The 19,607-nt window shown below is 34.7% G+C and overlaps 4 protein-coding genes across 5 annotated transcripts; 2 read left to right on the top strand and 2 right to left on the bottom strand.

The window, feature by feature from the left end:
- Positions 1-5,052: 5,052 nt before the first annotated feature.
- On the top strand, positions 5,053-6,154 carry LOC121749063 (protein SEED AND ROOT HAIR PROTECTIVE PROTEIN-like). The gene is made up of 2 exons (XM_042143679.1): positions 5,053-5,254; positions 5,814-6,154. Exons 1-2 carry the CDS (start codon positions 5,053-5,055, stop codon positions 6,152-6,154), a joined length of 543 nt encoding a protein of 180 aa, XP_041999613.1.
- A 1,611-nt stretch (positions 6,155-7,765) lies between these two features.
- On the top strand, positions 7,766-9,764 carry LOC121749537. Of its 2 annotated transcripts, none has more exons than XM_042144104.1 (3): positions 7,766-8,347; positions 8,433-8,466; positions 8,644-9,764. In XM_042144104.1, the coding sequence occupies exons 1-3, from the start codon at positions 8,112-8,114 to the stop codon at positions 9,652-9,654; spliced, it is 1,281 nt and encodes a 426-aa protein (XP_042000038.1). In that variant the 5' UTR covers positions 7,766-8,111; the 3' UTR covers positions 9,655-9,764. The 2 variants fall into 2 exon arrangements, with proteins under 2 accessions (XP_042000038.1, XP_042000037.1); XM_042144103.1 differs by having other exon boundaries at positions 7,770-8,347; positions 8,433-8,490.
- Positions 9,765-10,090: 326 nt separating this feature from the next.
- LOC121749064 (exopolygalacturonase clone GBGE184-like) lies at positions 10,091-12,989 on the bottom strand. Its single transcript, XM_042143680.1, has 6 exons — positions 12,982-12,989; positions 11,465-11,591; positions 11,086-11,385; positions 10,674-10,963; positions 10,386-10,605; positions 10,091-10,321 (listed from the first exon to the last, which is right to left on the bottom strand). Exons 1-6 carry the CDS (start codon positions 12,987-12,989, stop codon positions 10,091-10,093), a joined length of 1,176 nt encoding a protein of 391 aa, XP_041999614.1.
- A 1,898-nt stretch (positions 12,990-14,887) lies between these two features.
- On the bottom strand, positions 14,888-17,144 carry LOC121747591 (exopolygalacturonase clone GBGE184-like). Its single transcript, XM_042141662.1, has 5 exons — positions 16,987-17,144; positions 16,508-16,810; positions 15,919-16,208; positions 15,606-15,825; positions 14,888-15,225 (listed from the first exon to the last, which is right to left on the bottom strand). The coding sequence occupies exons 1-5, from the start codon at positions 17,134-17,136 to the stop codon at positions 14,983-14,985; spliced, it is 1,206 nt and encodes a 401-aa protein (XP_041997596.1). The 5' UTR covers positions 17,137-17,144; the 3' UTR covers positions 14,888-14,982.
- Positions 17,145-19,607: the final 2,463 nt, after the last annotated feature.

The raw sequence follows: 19,607 nt of genomic DNA on the forward strand, positions 1-19,607 counted from the left end.
TTAACTAATTGTATACAAATGAAGATTTGCTAAGGTGATGTTCGGTTTGCAAGATAAAATAATACCAAGATACAATTTAGAATTGAGTTGTGAGATTATTTTAGTCATAGGGGGGTTAGCTATAACTAATTATTCCATGATTATCCATCTAGGATTGAGTTGTGGGGTTGAATCTCATGGACCAAACACACTACAAATTTAATCATGAATACAATCTTGCAAACCGAACACCCCTAAAAGTATTAAGCCAACCTAATAACACATTCACGAATCCACAAGATGATGAAACACAACTAAATTAATACTAGTAAAATGTTTACTATTTTCCATTCTCTGTGTATAGTAATTTTATAATTGAGAATACACGAAATATTTTAATGGAAATGCAGTGTGTCTTAAGTCTTAACCGAAATAAATAGAAAAGTTGTGTTTTATTTTGCAGAGGAAATATGCATCATAAAAATAACAACTACAACTATAATTAAATAAAAACAAAATTTGATAGTATTTAATAACTGATTTTTAGTCGTAAACGAAGAGTATTGGAATATTATTTTATATTTATAGTACAGTGCCGTTATTTATATACATATGAATTAATTATGAAAATAAACAACTGACTTTGTGAAAAAATATTCAGTGGACTTCTCATGCCAAAATGTCATTATAAGGTGGTGTACTAAACCATATAATATTTTACAAATGGAAACATAAATGATTAGATATGCCAACAAATGTAAGGTATTTTTAGAAGATATTTATTAAACCACTTTTATAGAATATTGCATAATCTTAATTCTTAAAATATGAAAATTGACAATATTTTTTCTTCCTATTTATAAATATATTGACACACTTATATAGTAATAATTTAGTTTTTATTTTCATATTAAGTTACTAAGTAAATATATAACCTATTTAATGCATTAAAATCTTAAAAAAATTTATTAAAGGAATATTGTATAATCTTAAAATATAAAAATTGCTAGTAATAATTTTTCCTCCTACATATAAATATATTTACGTACTTAAATAGTTATAATTTATTTTTAAATTTCATATTAAGTTACTAAGTACATACTGTAGAACTCTTTAAATGCACTAAAAATAGAAAAATTAAATTATGATCATACTTTTTGTTTGTGTGCATTTTCACTTACATATATATTTTTATGTATAAATATATAAGAAAAAAATTATAATTATAAAATTTAAATAATACTAACAAAGTGTTTGTACTTCGTGATTATACTTATTTTTTTATTGATGCCAAAAGATGATGAGTACATATAAGATGTTATTGTTATTATATTATATATATAAGTATGTAGTGTATACGTAGGAGGTAATTTTTTTTTTTGATAATTTCAATATCAAAAATTATGCATTATTCTATAAAAGTGATTTAATGCATATCTTCTATAAAAGTGGTTTAATGAATATCATCCAAAAATAACTCTATTAGTTGGCATGTCTAGTTGGATGTGAGCTATTTATTTTTTCATTTGTCAAAAATTAAATGGTTGAGTACACCATTTCATTGTAACACTTTAGTGTGGAAGGTCCACTAAATATTTTTTCCACTGACTTTATAGTTTTTTTTCCATGCTTTAAATCCTCTAGATTAGCTGTAAAATCCTGATACTGGGTTGGACCTTAGAAGACTGGTTGCATTTTCTTGGACCGCCAAATTCGAATTGGATTCTTCGAGCATCCACAACCGTGCTCTTGCCAGCGGCACGGTTGTGGGCCCGGGCGGTACTATTCATGCCTGCTCTCTGGCAAGAGCACAACACCCACAACTGTGCTCTTCCGCAAGGACGAGCACAATTAATATAAAATTCAATTACACAAAAACATTTTCATAATACTAAAATTCATTAAAAAAACCACAATAAAAATAACAAATTACAAATAAAATAAAAAGACATAATTAAAATCCTAAAAATTAAAAATTACATAATTAAAATACTAAAAATTAAAAATTACATAATTAAACTCCTAAAAATTAAAAATTACATAATTATTGGCTAATATAACCCGAGGAAGACTACGCATCCGGCGGCACCAACCCCAATTGTTTTTGGAGACCCAATATCATGGACTCGTGCGTTTGAAGTTGCGTGGGGGTCATAGTTGACCTATCGTCCATATTGAGTTGGGCCAAAAGGGCCCACAACGAGTTGTTCGGGGGTGGAGGTGGAACATAGGGTGCGGGTTCGGGAGCAGGGGCAGATGGAGTCGCGGCGCGACGTCGTTCGGCCGCCGCCTTCTTCCTACCTTGCGGTCGGCGTCGGGAACCGCTTGGTTGGGCATCGGGGCTACCCAAGTTAGCTTCGGCGAGTTGGCTAGCCACTTCTTCGCCGGCGTCGGATAGGGATGCCGACCGTGAGCGTTTGGAGGAGCCGCTAGAGGAGGATGTTATGCCTCCCTTATACTTCGGGTGCGTCCGCGTCTCCTGCCAAACGTTAAGATATATGAACGACTTACCGTTCATGGATTGGTAGGTGCTCAGCGAGGCGGTGATGATGTCGACCTCGCTTCGGCCGCTCCCGGCATTCCGGGACTCCTGGATGAAATAGCCGTTGAACTTGCCAATTTCTTCGTTGGCTCGGCCGATGCAGTTGCGCACCATACTCTCGTTGCGCTCGATCGTTCCCGGCGGCCGGTGTGCATTGTACCGGCTAGAGACGCGCCACCAAAAGTGATCGCCGGATTGGTTCGTTCCAACCACCGCATCTTCGGAGATTTCCAAGTACGCCTTGAACAATCTTTCCATCTCCGCTGGTGAGTACGGTGTGCTGACACTGGCGCGAGATGGAGGATTCGGCATTTGGGAAGGGGCGCGAGGCCTAGGCTCCGGTGTCCACCCGTAGCGCCCATCGGAGGCACCTTGATCGTCGATTGGGTATGGCCGGTAGCCACTCGGAACGCCCGAATCTTGGGTGAGAGGAGGGGCCGAATATTCCGTTTCCGGACTATGAAACGGTTGCGAACCGAACCATTCGGGGTTCCAACCGTGAGAGCCGCTTGGGTTGTCGTCGTTACCGGACATAGTGGTGTTGTAGGGTGTGAGAGGAAGATGAAAATGGATATGAGAGATTGATGATGAGAATTGTGTAGTGAAAGTGTGAATTTTTTGGAGTGAAATTGGGGGTATTTATAGATGAAAGTGTGTATTTTTGGGGTAAAAAAAATAAAAAAAAATTAAAAAGTGGGGAAAAACGGTTATAAACGGATATAATTTTTTGGGGAAGTGAAATTTTTTTTTTATTTTTTATCGATTTTTTTAATAAAATCCGATTTTTTAAAAAATAAAAATAAAAAAATGTTTGAAACCAACGGCTATGCCGTTGGCGAATGGGAGACCGCCACGTGTGCGTCCGCTGGCACGGACGTGCTCGATACATCGAGCAGCGCCGTGCCAGCGGCGCGGTTGCAGCGGTGGCGGTCCTTCGCCTTGCCGCTGGCACGGACGGCGGTGGCGCCTACCGCCACCGCTGCGGATGCTCTTAAGTAGTAGTTCAAATCAAATAAAATAAAATAATGGCTGATATCAGCTAAGCCATAATAAAAAATAGTACTACGAGAACTATATATAATAGAAAAAGTAATTTACTACTACTAATTATCATTACAAATGTATGTACTTAACAAATACTATTATTTTGCTTAGATTATATACTTATTTTTTACATAAGATAAAAATATCAACTTATTACTCAATTTTAAAAAAATTGACAGAGATTATCAATTATTTATATATTTAATGATAACCTCTTTTAGAACATCCGAGGAACAAAAAATAGTCAGTGTTTAAATTGTATCCTACAATTTAGATTGAAATTTGAGTCATGACGATCACATAGGTAGATGTGAATCAATATCGTTTTATAAACCATTTTCCACAACTTAGTTTTAAAATAAATTCTGACATCTTATAAGCCAAATTAAATGAATATGTAAATATTTAATTAAAAATAGGTGATTCGTTCAAAGCTGATCTAAGGCAAGATTTGTTTGACAACAATCCCCAAAATGGAAAGCAAAAAAAAACACAAAACCTCGGAAGCACGTTGTATCTCTAATCCCATTTCTAAAGCAAGTGAATATTTTAATTTACGAGATTCAACAACTCGAAGAGAAAAATTATTTATTTCAATCATTATCTAGTCAGCTGTCTAAAATTTCATTTTATTCTACTATTGAACCTTGTTAAAACTTTTTTGTTTGTCTGTTAGTGTATGCGTGTAACATATAATTAGTAGTACTCCTACAATAGTATCAATAAATTTTTAATTAAATATATACATATAATTTAAAATTTACTTGAAGTATGGTACACAAAAGGTGCAATTTAAAATTCATTTGTAGAATTGTAGGTCGCGGATTGTGTATTACTACTATATTCAAACGTCTGTATGTTTGTTTTGATTATTGATTTCACAATTACAGACAAGTAATCCGAATTAAATATTGATTTCAATTGGATAATACTATAGTAATAATTAATTTAGGAAGTTTCAATAGGCCGGAGCAAAGGACGTGCTACCTTCTCACCTCTATGTGATTGCACATCTTCAGTATAACTAACGTTAGATATCAAGAACCAAAATTTTGGTTTTAAATAATATCCATATGCAAATAAATTTTACAATGAATGAATTTTGAAAAATATATCTCTACTACTAATATTATGTGAAAATCCGAGGATTGGGAAAATTCGCCACATCAATCTCATGAGACTAAAAGGCTTGTGCGCCATGTACGCGAGTAATATAAGTTAATTGTAACCAGTACCTACTGACTCTATGATATATACTGATTAAAATGTACAAAATAATATTATTGCAATAAAAAAAACCCAAACCTCTTATAACTAATTAGAGCATAAAAAAAAGAAAATATCGTGCTGGCAAGTAAGGCAAATTACATAATCGTGCGTAACATCAGACATATTAATGCCTATACATAAACAACATATATGGGCATAAAAAAGCATTGGATTTGAATCAAAAGAAACAAACGGAGTTGAATTAAGAATCGAACGACATGGCTATGGGAAACCGCTGTTCGTTGTTGCTAACGTTGTATCTGTTTCCGTTGACTGTGATTGTCCGAGCTTCGGCAACCGGTTACGGGTATGGCCCGAATCCGAATTCATATGATTCCAACAATAAGTTTTTTCCAGAAGTTTTCAGCGTGCAAGGAGTCGTTTACTGCAAATCTGCCTCCGGAGTCATCCCGCACAAAGGTCAACATTTTATGTCGTTTTTTTTATTTATATAAATTATATTTTCATTAGCTGAAGAATGTTTTAATATGAAAAAATTAAATTTTAGTTATTTTTTTTGTGATTTTTCAAAATTATAAACTCAAAATAAGATTTAACTCTTGTTGTTGCTATAAATGTGCATGAATTGTTTGCATCTTAATTATAGAAGAATTATGTGTCAAATACTAATATTTATCATCAATCTCACAATTTTATCATCACTTTAAAATGCTCCAACGAGGGCTTCGCAATTTAAAGGTTTCATATTTAATATCCCACATTAATTTGACTATTGAGCAATGAAATAATCAGAGGTGGATAAAAGTAGGAGTATTTTTAAAAAAATATATACATACTTTTTATACTCTTATTGGCACATACTGACATACAACAACATATCATATTATCATGCACACCTTATAACTCCAATTTTCAAATTACTAGCTGAAAAGAGTTTTACCAATTAAATTAATTTATTCAACAAAAATATCTTTGTAATAAACTCATATTATTCTCTCTTTTCATAAATTGAATATAGGAAGTGTAGTAAGAATTACATGCGTAGGGCTTGATAAAGACGGCTATGAAACGGCTCCATTCTCGGTTTTGAGCCGGCCAACCGACGCCAACGGCTACTTCCTAGCCAAGCTTTCAACCGAGCTGCTTGAAGCCGACGGCTTCAAAATTACGCAGTGCAAAACCTTCCTCCACAGCTCAAAGCTCAAGGCTTGCCCTTACGCCACCAACATCGGCAGTGGCTTGAGCGGCGCGCCTCTATCGGCTTATCGGACGCTCGGCTCCAGCAAACTGAGGTTGTACTCCGTCGGCCCTTTTGTTTACGATTCTACCCCTCAACAAAAGACACCTTCGCACTATTGAAGAAGGCTGTTTACGGTAAGATAATCCTAAAGAAACTTCATGTTGTACCTTACATTTTTAATTTGTTATTTTAAATTTTATTATTTTGGCTCTTTTAATCTATGACTATGGATTAAATTTTAAATTTGTTATTTTAGATTTTATTATTTTTTCCTGTCTCTATATTATTCTCTCTTTTACTTTACCATTTATCTACTTTAACTATAATATATTATCATTTTTATAAAACGAGTACAAGAAAGTCAAAGTGACTCCTAATGTGGACGGATCTATATTATTATCTCTTTTATTTTACCATTTCTCCACTTTAATTATTTATTAATATTTTTATAAAACGAATACAGAAAATTCAAAGTGACTCCTAATGTCCGACAAAGGGAGTAATATTTTTGGAATGAATAAGGATAAAAATGTAAAGATACTAGTAGTAATTTGCATTTGAAGAAAATCCCCATTTAAAAAAGGTAATTATTTGCTGGCCCAATATAAGCTTGCGACAAATCCAATTATAAGCGTATAACTGTTGGGTCTAGCCCGACATGTTTTGGGCTGGACATATTTTCTTTCTTTTAAATTGCCTGGGCTCCAAAACTTTAGCTAAGTGGGGTTATGGAATGGTCGATTACTTTTTTTTAAAGATTATAGGTGAATCACAACTTAGTTGGTAAAATATTTCCTCTCGAACCAATATATCAATTGTCAAAGGTTCGAGTTATATCGATCACAAGGGTAAATTAGGAAATTTAATTTTAAGAAAAATTTGTAAATTACATTGAACATTTAGGCTGCAATATAAACGAAACTTATAGGAAATTGATAAAATTCGAAATATAATGCGTCGATGACATAAATTGATCTTGAACAGACTGTTTTTGTTTGTCTTAATTTAGCATTTAATCCTTACTAATGGATGCACTCATGCAAGTGTCTCAAAAAAATAGTTTCACTAATCACCAGACAAATAAGTATAGCACCTTGATTTAAGTAATTCTTGATGACGATATTCATTCTAAATTAAAAATACGTTCAGTAGCCAATCAAAATAAAAATAAAAATACGTTCAATAACTATTGAACTCGGGCTATTATTGTAAAGGGTTTTATAATCATATCAAACATTTGATAGTGGATACTAATAGTAATAATAATTGTTTGTGACTGAGTCCCACAAATCACCATTTATGTTACCATCTTATTTTTTATTTTAATTAATGCCACGCGACATCGTCATGTCATAATTTTTGTTTGAATACTAATAGAACGGATATTTGTAATTTATTTTCTATATAAATTATGATTGCCATTAGTCAAAGATGAAATGTCTGAGTACACTCAAATTTGTTAAACAATGATAGCGGTGGCAAACAAATTAATAAATTTAGGTACCTGATATTTGACTATATAGTGAATAGACAGGTAATATTAAATAAATTAAAATTGTTGACAATGGTCCCCAAAATTAGATGGATTTACATGAATTAGGTGGACATCAATACACACCAGGCGAGCCAATAATTCACATGAATTTGGTGGGCATCAATAGTCGTCAATCTCAATGCAATACAATCGCACCAGCCGAGCCATTACTATTCCTCCCATTTATTCATCTTTCATCCATTTACACCAACGATTATCAACACCATGTTTCTTATCCCATAAATTTCTATCCTCACAATTTATTCCGTGAATTTTCCAAATCGGAACTCGCCAATATTTAATCTAATTTATGAGTTTTAACTTTTACGTCAATTTGACATGTTTTTTCACCAATAAGTAACAAAAAATTATATACTCCGTAAAATGGAATGCGACGTCCGCTTCAAACTCCGAAAGCGTATATTATGAATCAATGAAAAAACTAGGCATTAATTACAACAAAAAAAGTCGCGCACACACACACAACTAATACTGTTTTTTGGCTTGATCACAAAGAAAGGAACATCATATTCATATTGAACATGGCGGAAACCGAGAAATCTCGAGATGATCAACGAGGGAGCAACAAATTGGACATAAAACTCGGTGGTGGAAGCGGCGGCGGCGCTGTTGGAGTTGTTGTTCTGTTAGGCGGCGCGTTGGCTACCGCAGCCTTTGTGTTCGGCCAAAAGAGGTGGAGCTCCGGCAAGGATAACCGCCACCGGAATTCATCACCTGAGATTGACGAGAAGAGAGAGAAAGAGCATGAACGCATAAGGTCTGTGTGATTTCTTATATGATTTCGAAGAGTTGTTTGTGTTTATGGTGGATTTTTGTGTAAATCGGAGATTGATTTTGTGCAGGAAAGGGGGAAAAGAAGAGGTTCAGTTAGAAAAGGTTTCTGCTCACACCTTGAAAGTGGTAACTCTGTTTTTCTCTCTGTTATTTTAATTTGGTTATGCAACAAACAAGTCTGTCAAGAATACATATGATTTACGGGCGTGTTATATGATAATTTTGAATTGAATTTGATCAATTCAGATACTGAAAATTTCAATTTACGAATTTCTTCAGGATGTAGAGGCAGATGCAATTTCTGATGATGGCTTCGTAATCGTCAAGCCTTCATCAGAAATTCCTTTGTTGAAGAAAGGGGAATTGGACAAAGTTGTTTCGGATGATCACTCAAAATATGAGCAAATCTACATTGAGGACGATAGCGCAGAGGGAGAAAGTGATGACGATGGTGAAATTACTGAGGCATCTGAGAGAGAAGAGGATAATGGTGTTGAAGGAGATGAAATTGATGATAAACATTTAGAAATGGAAGTGAAAGAAAAAGAATTTGTGTTTTTTTGCAGTGGTAAAGGAGAAATTAATGAGGAGAAATCTGTACTTCATCCATCACCAGCAATCATTCTCAACGTCGATAAGGAAGAGCCGATTCCAACAGAAGAGGTGGAGGGAACCACGAAAAATGGTAAAAGTGAGGAAGCCCCCCAAAATGTGGAGCTGAATGAGAATGGGGATATGTTGCAGCAACCCAATTCTCAGCCAGACGAGGATGATGCAAAGAGGGCGAATGAAGAGGAAGTCGAAGATCATTTGATTGATAACGGAGATGGTGAAGCTACAATAAGTAAAGTTGCAAATGGGGAAGTTGATAGTGAAGATGGTGTGGTTATGGATTATGGTGTTGATAGAAGAGGAGATTCTTCGAAGTGGGAGGCGCTATGGCAAGCAGAATGGCCAAAGAGGTCGTCTTTGGTGTCTCAGAGAGTCAAGCTCGTGAGCTACGAAGTGGGAGGGAAAGTTCGGGAAGATTCTGAGGCAGTGATCAATAAGTACACGATGGAGATGGGGATGGTGAAGGAGGATCCAGCGAGTTCGACTAGGGTGAAAATGATGGTCTGGGCGCTGTCTGTGCTATCTTCGCTCTGGTGCTCCTGGTTCTTCGACATGTCGTTTGCTAAGCTCTGCCTCGTCGTGTTCCTCACCGCGTTCCTGCTGGAAATCTACGGCTATTTGCTGATTAATCGCCAGCAGGCTGCAAAAGGGGAAACAGAGAAATTGGGTAATATGTGATGATATTTAGTATAGCAGATGTTAGAGTTGTCCTAAGATTGGAGGTGTTTGTCACTGAAATAATGTATTGGCAATTTGGCATGCCGTAATAATTCTTTATCAGCTTTGAATCTTGGCATGAAAAACACAGTACACACAGTGTGATAGTATATCGTCGTTTGGTTTTGAGTCCTTTGACTAAGATGTGGCGTAAAACAAAAACAAAAGAAGGATGAGAAAATCAATGTTTTAAATATCAGATTGTTTGATCATACTTCCCTCATCATAAAAAAAATAGTAGTACTACTGTATTAGCAATATGTGGGCACATGTTTAACAAAATGAAGTGCTATTGCCTGTTTTATTCACAAGAATTGTACAGTAGATGGAATTTGTGGGCGATACAATTCGCGAATATGCAAATAAATAAATAATTATAATGAGAAAAAGTAAAAGCCTAGCATTTGGGAACAGGAGGGTTGAGGACGCCGGAACCTTTGATTCCGACGGCGCTCTCACATGCAGACGAGACGGTCTTGGCTTCCCCAGTCGGTTTCAAGTCTATGTCTGCCAATTCGATGTTTGAGCATGGCACCTTTTTGCTGCAGTTCAACAACACCGCAATCTCTGAGATGGTCGTGCCCTTGATTCTTCTGAAGTGAACGTCGCTAATCTTTACGCTTGATTGCTACCACCAAAAAATATCACGTTTCAGTACAGCAGTGCTCAGTTTTGAAAAATGATATGTATACCTCGGGCTGAGTCTTGGAGAAGTAATGTTGATCGATGATGATGGGGTTCTTGACATTATTCATAGTCAAATCTTCGAAGACGATGTTGGTGGCGGTGAGCACCGGCGACTTGTGGTAGCTCTTGACCCTGGCCCCGTTGGTTGTGCCCGTCAGAGTGCAGCTCGAGAAGGTGATGTTCCCCACGCTCAATTCGTCGGGCCGCTTCCCTAAACTCCCCACTCTGCCCGGGGAGTGTTTTAATTAATTATAAAAATTGTATCGTCGAAATATAATATATTAGGTGCTCACGCGAGTCCGTGTCCAGGGCCACATTTGAGATTTTTGACTAAGATGTTTTTGCTGCCGGTGCCGATGGAGATGCAGTCGTCTCCGGTTCCAATGACGGAGTCGATGATCTCGACGTTGGTGGCGTTGCTGAGATGGATTCCGTCCGTGTTGGGGCTCTCGTCGGGGGCGGTGATAGTCATTTTTGACAACTTGATGTTGATGCTGTCGATCAACTTGCTATGGAACCCCATTGCGTCCACGAAATTGAGGTTGCTAATGTCTCCATTTGATGACGATTGGAACGTGAAGCTCTGTCATGAATTCAGAAAAATATAGTACAATAAATAAGTTTTATAGTTTAATTTCAAAATTATGGAGTATTTAAACTGACAATTATGGCATGTGTTGTATATATATATAATGGTAAACTTACGACAGGCATTCTGTTGGCTTCTCCGGCATACTTCCATGCGTTGGCCCCTTGGCCATTGAGGGTGCCTCCTCCGCTGATCTTGACGTTGTCGATGTGCTCGAGCAATATCCACATCTTATTGGAGTAGGCGCTCGGGTCGGGATTGGCCAAGATGGTACCTTGAATGTCGATGATCAGTGGCGGGGGCGCGTCGCACTTACCGCTTAGGATCACCTCCCCCATCATGAATTTCCCTGGTGGCACCACAATCTTCGCCGGTGTTTTGCCTTCGCATCCTGCCCTAAATGCCTGAATAAATGACTGCATGCCACATGTGTAAAACAACTTTATTAAATCACTACAATATAAATTTAAATAATTACTCTGTATGATTTCAAACCATTGCGTCGTCGGTTTTGCCATCGCCCTTGGCGCCGTATTTGGTGATGTCGTAGACCGTCTCAGCCAGGAGGCGGCGTTGTTCGCCGGCAACCGCGATGGCATTGATAATATCAAACAACTTATGCCTAAGGCCAAGGAGCCCATCATATGAGAAGAACTAGCCATATATATTATTCACCAATATTATTTCATTTTATTTCTTATCAAGTTTATTTTACTCTTTCTCATTAATATGTGTTGCCCACGCATTATATATGCGATCGTCTGCGAAAAATTCAAACTTCTTAATCCTACTTTTGGCAAAAAAAAATTAAGTTCAAATCGATAATTTCTTCCAGCTGTTCATTAATTTGAATTGAGCCACAGACAGAATATGAAAAAATTTGTGAGGTGATGTAGAAATATGTGGATCTTGAATTATTCATAGCAAATTGTTACGAACAAGACTAGATTTAATTAAGCAAAAATATTAAAAGGATTATAATATGTGCTTCTAATAGGAAAAGAAATTAGATTCAATAAGATTAAATTATCAGAATCAAGTAATTAATTAACTGAACTTGTGTAATTACAGTGATACATAGTGGGAAAACACTTGGTTAATTTTGCATTAATTTAAGTTTTGTACGGTATAAGTAGGACTTCAGGAACACTCTAATTAAGTATAACTAAAGTCTCAATTTGGTCCTTTAACGTATTGCGTTTTTTTTTGTCCAAAACATTATCTTTTGAATTATTCGGTCCCTCACATTTGAAATCGGATCACATTTGGTCCATTTTGGACGGCTCCTTCAAATTTTTAACAGTTTTAATTACCGGGTCACAAAGCTGTCACTAATCCGTCACAAATTTGTCACTAATTATCATTTTAGTCATTTACGTAGTCATTTACGTGTAAGTTACATAAATAAGGAGGAAATTGAGGCATGAAAGTACTATTATTAGAATAATGATAATATATTAACTAACTAAAATATAGAATATTAAGTGGTACCAAAAAGTGGTACTTCTATATTTTATTGTTGAAAATCGACGGACACGTATTTACATGTTTCTATATGTAGCCTAATAAAATTTGGCTCTTTTTCTATAAGTACACAATTACATACACTTTCATTTAATTATAAAGTCTAATAAAGTAAATACCTATATTTATATACTTTACAAATATTAATTTTATGCATGTGTACGTAGTGACGGATTAGTGACTGATTAGTGATGAATTTGTGACGGATTAGTGACGGATTAGTTTCTCCCAGTTAGTGACGGATTTGTGACCCGGTAATTAAAACCGTAAAAAATTTGACGGAACCGCCCAAAATGGACCAAATGTGAGGGACCGAATAATTCAAAAGATAATGTTTTGGACCAAAATTAAAAAAACGCAATATGTTAAAGACCAAATTGAGACTTTAGTCATTAAGTATTGTCAATATTAATATATTTTTTTCTATTTACTATTTATATTCAGGTTCAGTTTATCATGGTACTTCATTACTCGGGGTATTTAATTACCTCAACATTTTATCAATGATAAAAAAACAAATCCAAACTCATTGATACGTGCGTATTATGTTATGAGTTAGCTTGAGTTAATCACGCGAACATTACACAATAGAAATTTAACATATTAATCCACATAATGTGTATAAAATAAATTAGTGGACGCAAAAATTTGTTTCGCTAGGAACTATATATTCTAAAATCAGAGTCTGTAACTTTTGAGAATATAAGTTGAGATGGTAAGAGCTTTTGTACAATGATTCACACAAAATAAAGTAAATTCAATGATATTATACATATAAATAAAAAACGATTAACATATATGGTAGGGGGCTTAAGCCATTGATTATGTCAAACTTTATCGTATTCATTTTTTGTCGGCTCGATGTAATACAAATTACAAACAGTTCAGATTGAGTTAGGGCTCTGAGTTCGATTCAGGTCGGATTCGTATAACCTGTTAATAATTAACATCATTATTCTTAATTTTTATTAGAATTAGAAATTTGAGTTTCATATCCTCACTTTACATATGTTGCCACCATTCCATTATCTATCTTCACCGCCACGAATATCATTACCACGTCGTCGTCAGTTCATATCTCATTCGCAACGCGCATGAATCATTTCGCATAATTATCGTGAAGTTGTCATGTCGAGTTTGTGCCATTGTCGTGTTGTACGTCGGGTTCATGCCCTTATATATTGCATTGTTATCGTGTCGTGTCAACAAAATAAAATCATGTCATCAACGTTCTGTCATGTGCGAGTCGTGTACTCGTGTTCAAAATTTTCATCCATGACTAACCCCTTAGGCATAACTAATGTCTAAGTACACATATTACAACTTACATCAAGACATAGACGAATGAGATTTAAGAAAATACGATTCATTACATCGGTATCAAAATTTTGTTATGAGGCTAAAATCTCCAATATATAGTGTGATTTTCAGTTGATTTATTTTAGGAACGATCGAAATTTTAGGCAACCAAAACTTCACCATACACACGGTACGAGATTGAAAGGAAAATTGTCTTATTACATAGGCATGAGATAATTTTCATATTGACAACATGTTTAACATATAATAATAAACTATCATGATCACTGTGATGGCAAATATAAATGATAAATTAACTAGATCAAATGTAACTATACTATATCTCATAAATCATAATGAATATTACTACTAGTGTAATAAAGATTTTGTAACATTATGATGACAAGTAGTTAACACTGTGATGAAAATTGACGAACATCGCATGAAATCAAAGATAAAAATATATTCACGTTAACTATGTTAATCTAATCTAACTGGACGAAGATATAGTTAGATCATAATTGAAAAAATTGAGCGACACTACATATTTACACTTTTATATTGGTTTTTAATTAGCAAATGAACAAAAATTTAAAGGCTGCATAATAGTGGATTTGAATCCGAGACATTAATTAATTATCACTCTACAATTATATATGCTTTCAATTTAATTAATACTTGCCACATGTCTTATAATTAATTACTCCATATTTATTAGATATTCCAATTTATTGATTTGTTAAGTACTCCATTTCTTATCTAATAGGATTTGGTTATGATTTTAATATAACATCCCTTTTCCTGTACATTACAAAAATACGAGTAAATTAATGAACTAGAAAGCACATTTTGTTCACCAAACAATTGATTAAGATCGAAGTAGAGGTACATCTATACGTCTAATGGTTGATAGATTTGTAATTGTATATCTTTTCAAGTTTAATGCTTCAAAGTGAACAATATTATTCATTATATTATTTTGATTTTTATAATTACGTATAAAAATAACTATTTTCTTACTTTGTGTCTATTTTTTCTTTACATTAGCAAAACAATCATGAATTAATTAAAATATACACATTGTTAAACACGAGATTAAGTTCAAACAACAAAATTATTGTTTTTATTGAATCACAATGCACACTTATTTAAAGAAATTTCTTGAACTGATATGCATGCTTAAATATGTTCTAAGGGACAGTACAAGCAGTCGGAGCTGGCGGGATTATGGTGCCGGTGACTTTCAAGTTGGTAGTGCTGACGCACTCCGACGAGCTCTCGGTCAACGGAGGCACCGGTTTCAAGTCAATGTCGGCCAATTCAATGTTGTCGCATGGATACTTTGAGCTGCAGTTCAATAGAATTGGAACTTTCGAGATGGTCGTGCCCTTTATGTTTATGAAGTGGACGTCAGTGATCTTCACGTTCGATTGCTGGAGAGAAGACGAAGACCAAAAGCACGTGAATGAGCGTTCAATGCAATCGGTTTTCACGTTTTTACTTCAATTCTAAATTGAGAATGGATTAGATGAACATTCTCAGGTGTTTACATTTATTTGTTTATCTTGTGTTCATAAATTTACTACCTCCATCCTTTAAAATAGCAGTAGAAACTTTTGAAACAGTATGCGTTTTAATACACAATTGGTAAAATAAGAGTGATAGAAAGAAAAAAGTTATTGAAGTATTATTAGTGAAGAATGTCTTACCTTATTAGAGTATAATTTTTTTTTCTAAAATAGAAAGTTTCTATTTTTAAATGACAGAGGTAGTATGTGCTTTATGCATGTGTAATTCGAGTTTACTAGCGTACCTCTTTCTTGGTCTTGGAGTCGTAATGTTGATCGATGAGGATGGGGTTCTTGACGTTATCCATTATGATGTCTTTGTATATGATATGGTCAGCGGTGAGCTCGGGCGAGTCGTGGTAGCTCTTGATCCTCGCGCCGTTTGTGGTCCCCGTCAGGCTGCAGTTGAGGAAGGTGATGTTCCCGACGGGCAATTCGTCAGGCCGCTTGCCCAAGCTCCCCACACTAAAGAGATTAATTTAATAAAATGAGTTTTGCATATGATTTAGGTATGTAGCTTCATATTGTATGTTGAATTAAAATGTGGTATGTATGTACGAGAGTCCGTGTCCGGGGCCGCATTGGATTCGCTGGAACAACATGTTCTTGCTACCAGTCCCGATGGAGATGCAGTCGTCCCCGGTCCCAATGACGCAATCGGACATGTCGACGTTCGTGGCATTGCTAAAGTGCATTCCGTCGGTGTTGGGGCTCTCGTCGGGAGCGGTGATCTTCAACTTGCTCACCTTCAAGTCGATGCTGTCGATCAATTTGGTATGGAATCCCATTGCATCCACGAAATTTAGGTTGTTTATGTCTCCGTTTTGGGATGATTGGAATGTAAAACTCTGCCAAAATAACAATATCAATTAGTAGTAAATTTACTATTGTCATAACCTATTGTCCCATTCTATTCACACAATTCACTTAATTCTAACCTTTAAAATTACCTCCAACATCTTAATAAATTACTGTTTCAAAAGTTAGGTGGATGGAGGGAATAGTGATACTTAAAAAATGCATACATAAGACAATTTTTTTTTTCAAAAAGTGTCATGTGTGAAGTATGTAGTATAAGGTGTACGGTTACTTTACATACTTCACAAATGACACTTTTTGGAAAGTAAGAATGAATAGTAATACATACAACGGGCATACGGTTCCCCTCGTCAGCATACTTCCAAACATTTTGTCCTTGCCCGTGGATGGTGCCTCCACCAGTGACAATCATGCCGTCGACATGTTCTATCAAGATCCACATCATGTTGGAATAGGAGCTGGGGTCCGGATTGGCGTTGAGGGTGCCCTGGATGTCGAGGACAATCGGCTTCACCGCCTTGCATGGCCCACTCAAGATCACCTCTCCCATCATGAACGATTTCCCGGCCGGGACTAGAATCCTAGCTGCCCCAGTACCATCGCATCCCGCCCTCCATGCCTGAATCAATGCCTAACAAAGATACATGGACTATATTAGAATATTGTGTTTTACTTAGTAATTAATTAAAATTGCACTATTAATTCAACTAGTAGTACTATGTTTTCTTATACTCCTAATATAGATGCATGCATTTCAGTGATACTGAATTAACACTTTTGATTAATATGAAAGTTTAATTTCTCCACCATTGCATCATCTGTTGTGCCATCGCCCTTAGCTCCGTAGTTTGTGATATCGAAAACGGCCTCGCCCTGCAGAATGCGGCCTTTGGGGGCACCATCAATTCCCAGCATAACATGGCTAACCAATAAACAGAGAAAACATGTCTTGATCATATTTGCAATGTTTTTCTTGTTAACTACACTATCTAAGTAAAAGCTAGGGTTTATATTTATATGTGTGTGTGTGATTGCTTCAGCCTAAAAATTTCTATTATTAGTATCTTTTTTTGTGTGAAGGAAAATCAATCTGAGTATTAGTTCATTGATTTTTGTGACTAATAGAGACGTACAAATCCTAAAATTTCTCTCAGCTGTTCATTTGAGATTGCTACTTGTTAAGCCACATACTAAAATAGGTCATGGAGATGCTAATATTAATGTAGAAATAAGTGGATCTTAGATTGCTAATAGTTTTGTTTCTGTGTAATGTACATTGATAGTTTTAATTAAAATAGTCTTAAAATATTTACTAATTTGAAGTATTTTTTTTAAAAATCGGATGCCTTCTCCAAGTATATAATTGTAAGAACATAGAAATTTTAAAGAAAACATCTTATAATAATTTAAATTTATGTGCTCGTTTATGTTATTAAAACAAATATCATACCGATTCAATTAATATATGAGTTCGTTTTGTAGTAGGAAAGATATCGCCACTCGTGGATGTTTTGTGTGCCTTTATTTTTCTTCATGTTTGATTTAGGGTTAATATACTAAATATATTGGATAATAGCTAAGGAAAATTTAATTTAAAAATTACAATTGTTAAGTGTCATTTGGAGGAAATGATCAAAAGATCTAACACATTTTTTATATAACAATCATTGTTTTTTTATGAATGCAAAAATGCTCAACACCAAACACAACATACAAATGTATACTGATAGAATAACCAAAAATACTAATCTAATGATCATTGTTAGTTAGCTCGTTAAAGTATCCATATATTTTTTCGTGAAGGTTTCCACTAATTAGCTATGAGTTTTTACACTTTTATTTGATCAATGTTATGCAACTTAACTTTTATTCCAAATTTATTCTTCAATAAAATTCCATGCATGGCATTGTACACTGAAAAATATCACATAATTTGTAAGATTAGAGTTATTGAAAAATGATTTATACAATTTGCCAGTATTTCACTTTTACATGTGTAATAGTTTTGTCAGTAATAATTGGCGGATTCAGATGGGTCGGGACCGGGTCGACCGATCCCATGCGAAATTACAATTGTACCCTCTTTCAATATTAATGACCACCTTGTTACACTCATATATATTAAAGAGGCGTGGAGCAATTTTACACCTACTCTATTTTGTTTTGGAAATTGTAGAAAAACAATGTCGACGCACATACTTCACTATAAACCGGACACGAATACAATCCTAATGTGCATTTTCAACTATGGGCCCCCACTTTTTTATCCAATTCTTTATTAAATTATTTCACTTCTTATCCAAAATATTTTTATCAAAAGTTTCACTTTTCTTTATAATGCTTGACTATTAAAGCTAATGCGATGCATTATCTATCTCAATTATACATTCTAGAAGTTCTTAATATGCCATTCAAATTTTCCTACTTTTGGGAAACCATTAAATGTGCCACATTTATTCGACAAGGTCACGATTTTACGTAAGCTATAAAAATATTTGTATATAACAATATACTACTACAAATTATGAATTCGAGATAACCAAATAAGGTAAGACATGCCCAGTCACATTTATTTGAGTTTATGTATGCATTATACTAGTAGTATTTAGTACAAGTATTTGTTTATCTCTAATTTATATGTTGCATCTCAATAACTCATCTCACTTTTTTGCACAAAATCAAAATACACACGGCATGTTTGGTAGGATAATATAACTTATCTAGGGATGGATTTCTATAAATAAAAATATTTATATGTGCATCTCAATATCTCATTTCATTTTTTACATAAAATTGAAATGCACATAAACATGTTTGGTAGGATAGATAATTCATTTAGAGATGAAATTCTATGCAAAAAATGATATTTTTATTTATTGAAATCCGTCCCTGAAACTATTCTACCAAAGAAGTTAGAAGAAGCGTGAGATATTTATTGAAATGTCTTTTAGTATGTTATATAGTTGTATAACAATATCATGTTTGATGGATTATATAGTACTCTCTATGTTCCCAAAGAATATGCACTTTAGGTTCGCACGAATTTTAATACAAAATTGGTAAAGTAAGAGAGAGGTAGATATAAAAGTAAATAAAATATTGTTAGAGGAGAATGAGTCTCACTTCATTATAGTGAAAACAGTTTCAAAAATTTGAAAGTGTATATTCTTGTTGGACGGATAAAAAAAAGGAAAGAATGCATATTTTTATGGAATGGATGGAGGATTATTTTTCATACCGATAATAAATGCTTAAGATGATAGGTCATGGGTTCAACGTGTCTCTAGACTGTAAAGGGGAAATTGCATAGATTTTATGAAACTGGGTGCATAGAGAGTATTTTTTCGTTTGTTTTGATTTACAAAATTTTCATTTTATATCAAACAAATTGTTATAATTATATTGGAAGTAACTCTCAAAATCTTATC

Source organism: Salvia splendens, chromosome 9 (assembly GCF_004379255.2).
Source record: "Salvia splendens isolate huo1 chromosome 9, SspV2, whole genome shotgun sequence".
NCBI classification, from domain to species: domain Eukaryota; kingdom Viridiplantae; phylum Streptophyta; class Magnoliopsida; order Lamiales; family Lamiaceae; genus Salvia; species Salvia splendens.

Excerpts from the sequence above, each read along its gene's own strand:
- LOC121747591 (XM_042141662.1), bottom strand. The coding sequence starts at position 17,136 with ATGATCAAGACATGTTTTCTCTGTTTATTGGTTAGCCATGTTATGCTG. Across the intron at positions 16,209-16,507 it reads AGGGGAACCGTATGCCCGTT|AGTTTTACATTCCAATCATC; the intron begins GTATGTATTACT and ends TTATTTTGGCAG. Across the intron at positions 15,226-15,605 it reads ACTCCAAGACCAAGAAAGAG|CAATCGAACGTGAAGATCAC; the intron begins GTACGCTAGTAA and ends TCTTCTCTCCAG.
- LOC121749537 (XM_042144103.1), top strand. The coding sequence starts at position 8,112 with ATGGCGGAAACCGAGAAATCTCGAGATGATCAACGAGGGAGCAACAAA. Across the intron at positions 8,348-8,432 it reads AAAGAGCATGAACGCATAAG|GAAAGGGGGAAAAGAAGAGG; the intron begins GTCTGTGTGATT and ends GATTTTGTGCAG. Across the intron at positions 8,491-8,643 it reads CTGCTCACACCTTGAAAGTG|GATGTAGAGGCAGATGCAAT; the intron begins GTAACTCTGTTT and ends GAATTTCTTCAG.
- LOC121749063 (XM_042143679.1), top strand. The coding sequence starts at position 5,053 with ATGGCTATGGGAAACCGCTGTTCGTTGTTGCTAACGTTGTATCTGTTT. Across the intron at positions 5,255-5,813 it reads CGGAGTCATCCCGCACAAAG|GAAGTGTAGTAAGAATTACA; the intron begins GTCAACATTTTA and ends AATTGAATATAG.
- LOC121749064 (XM_042143680.1), bottom strand. Across the intron at positions 11,386-11,464 it reads GCAAAACCGACGACGCAATG|TCATTTATTCAGGCATTTAG; the intron begins GTTTGAAATCAT and ends TGTGGCATGCAG. Across the intron at positions 10,606-10,673 it reads GGCCCTGGACACGGACTCGC|AGTGGGGAGTTTAGGGAAGC; the intron begins GTGAGCACCTAA and ends CTCCCCGGGCAG.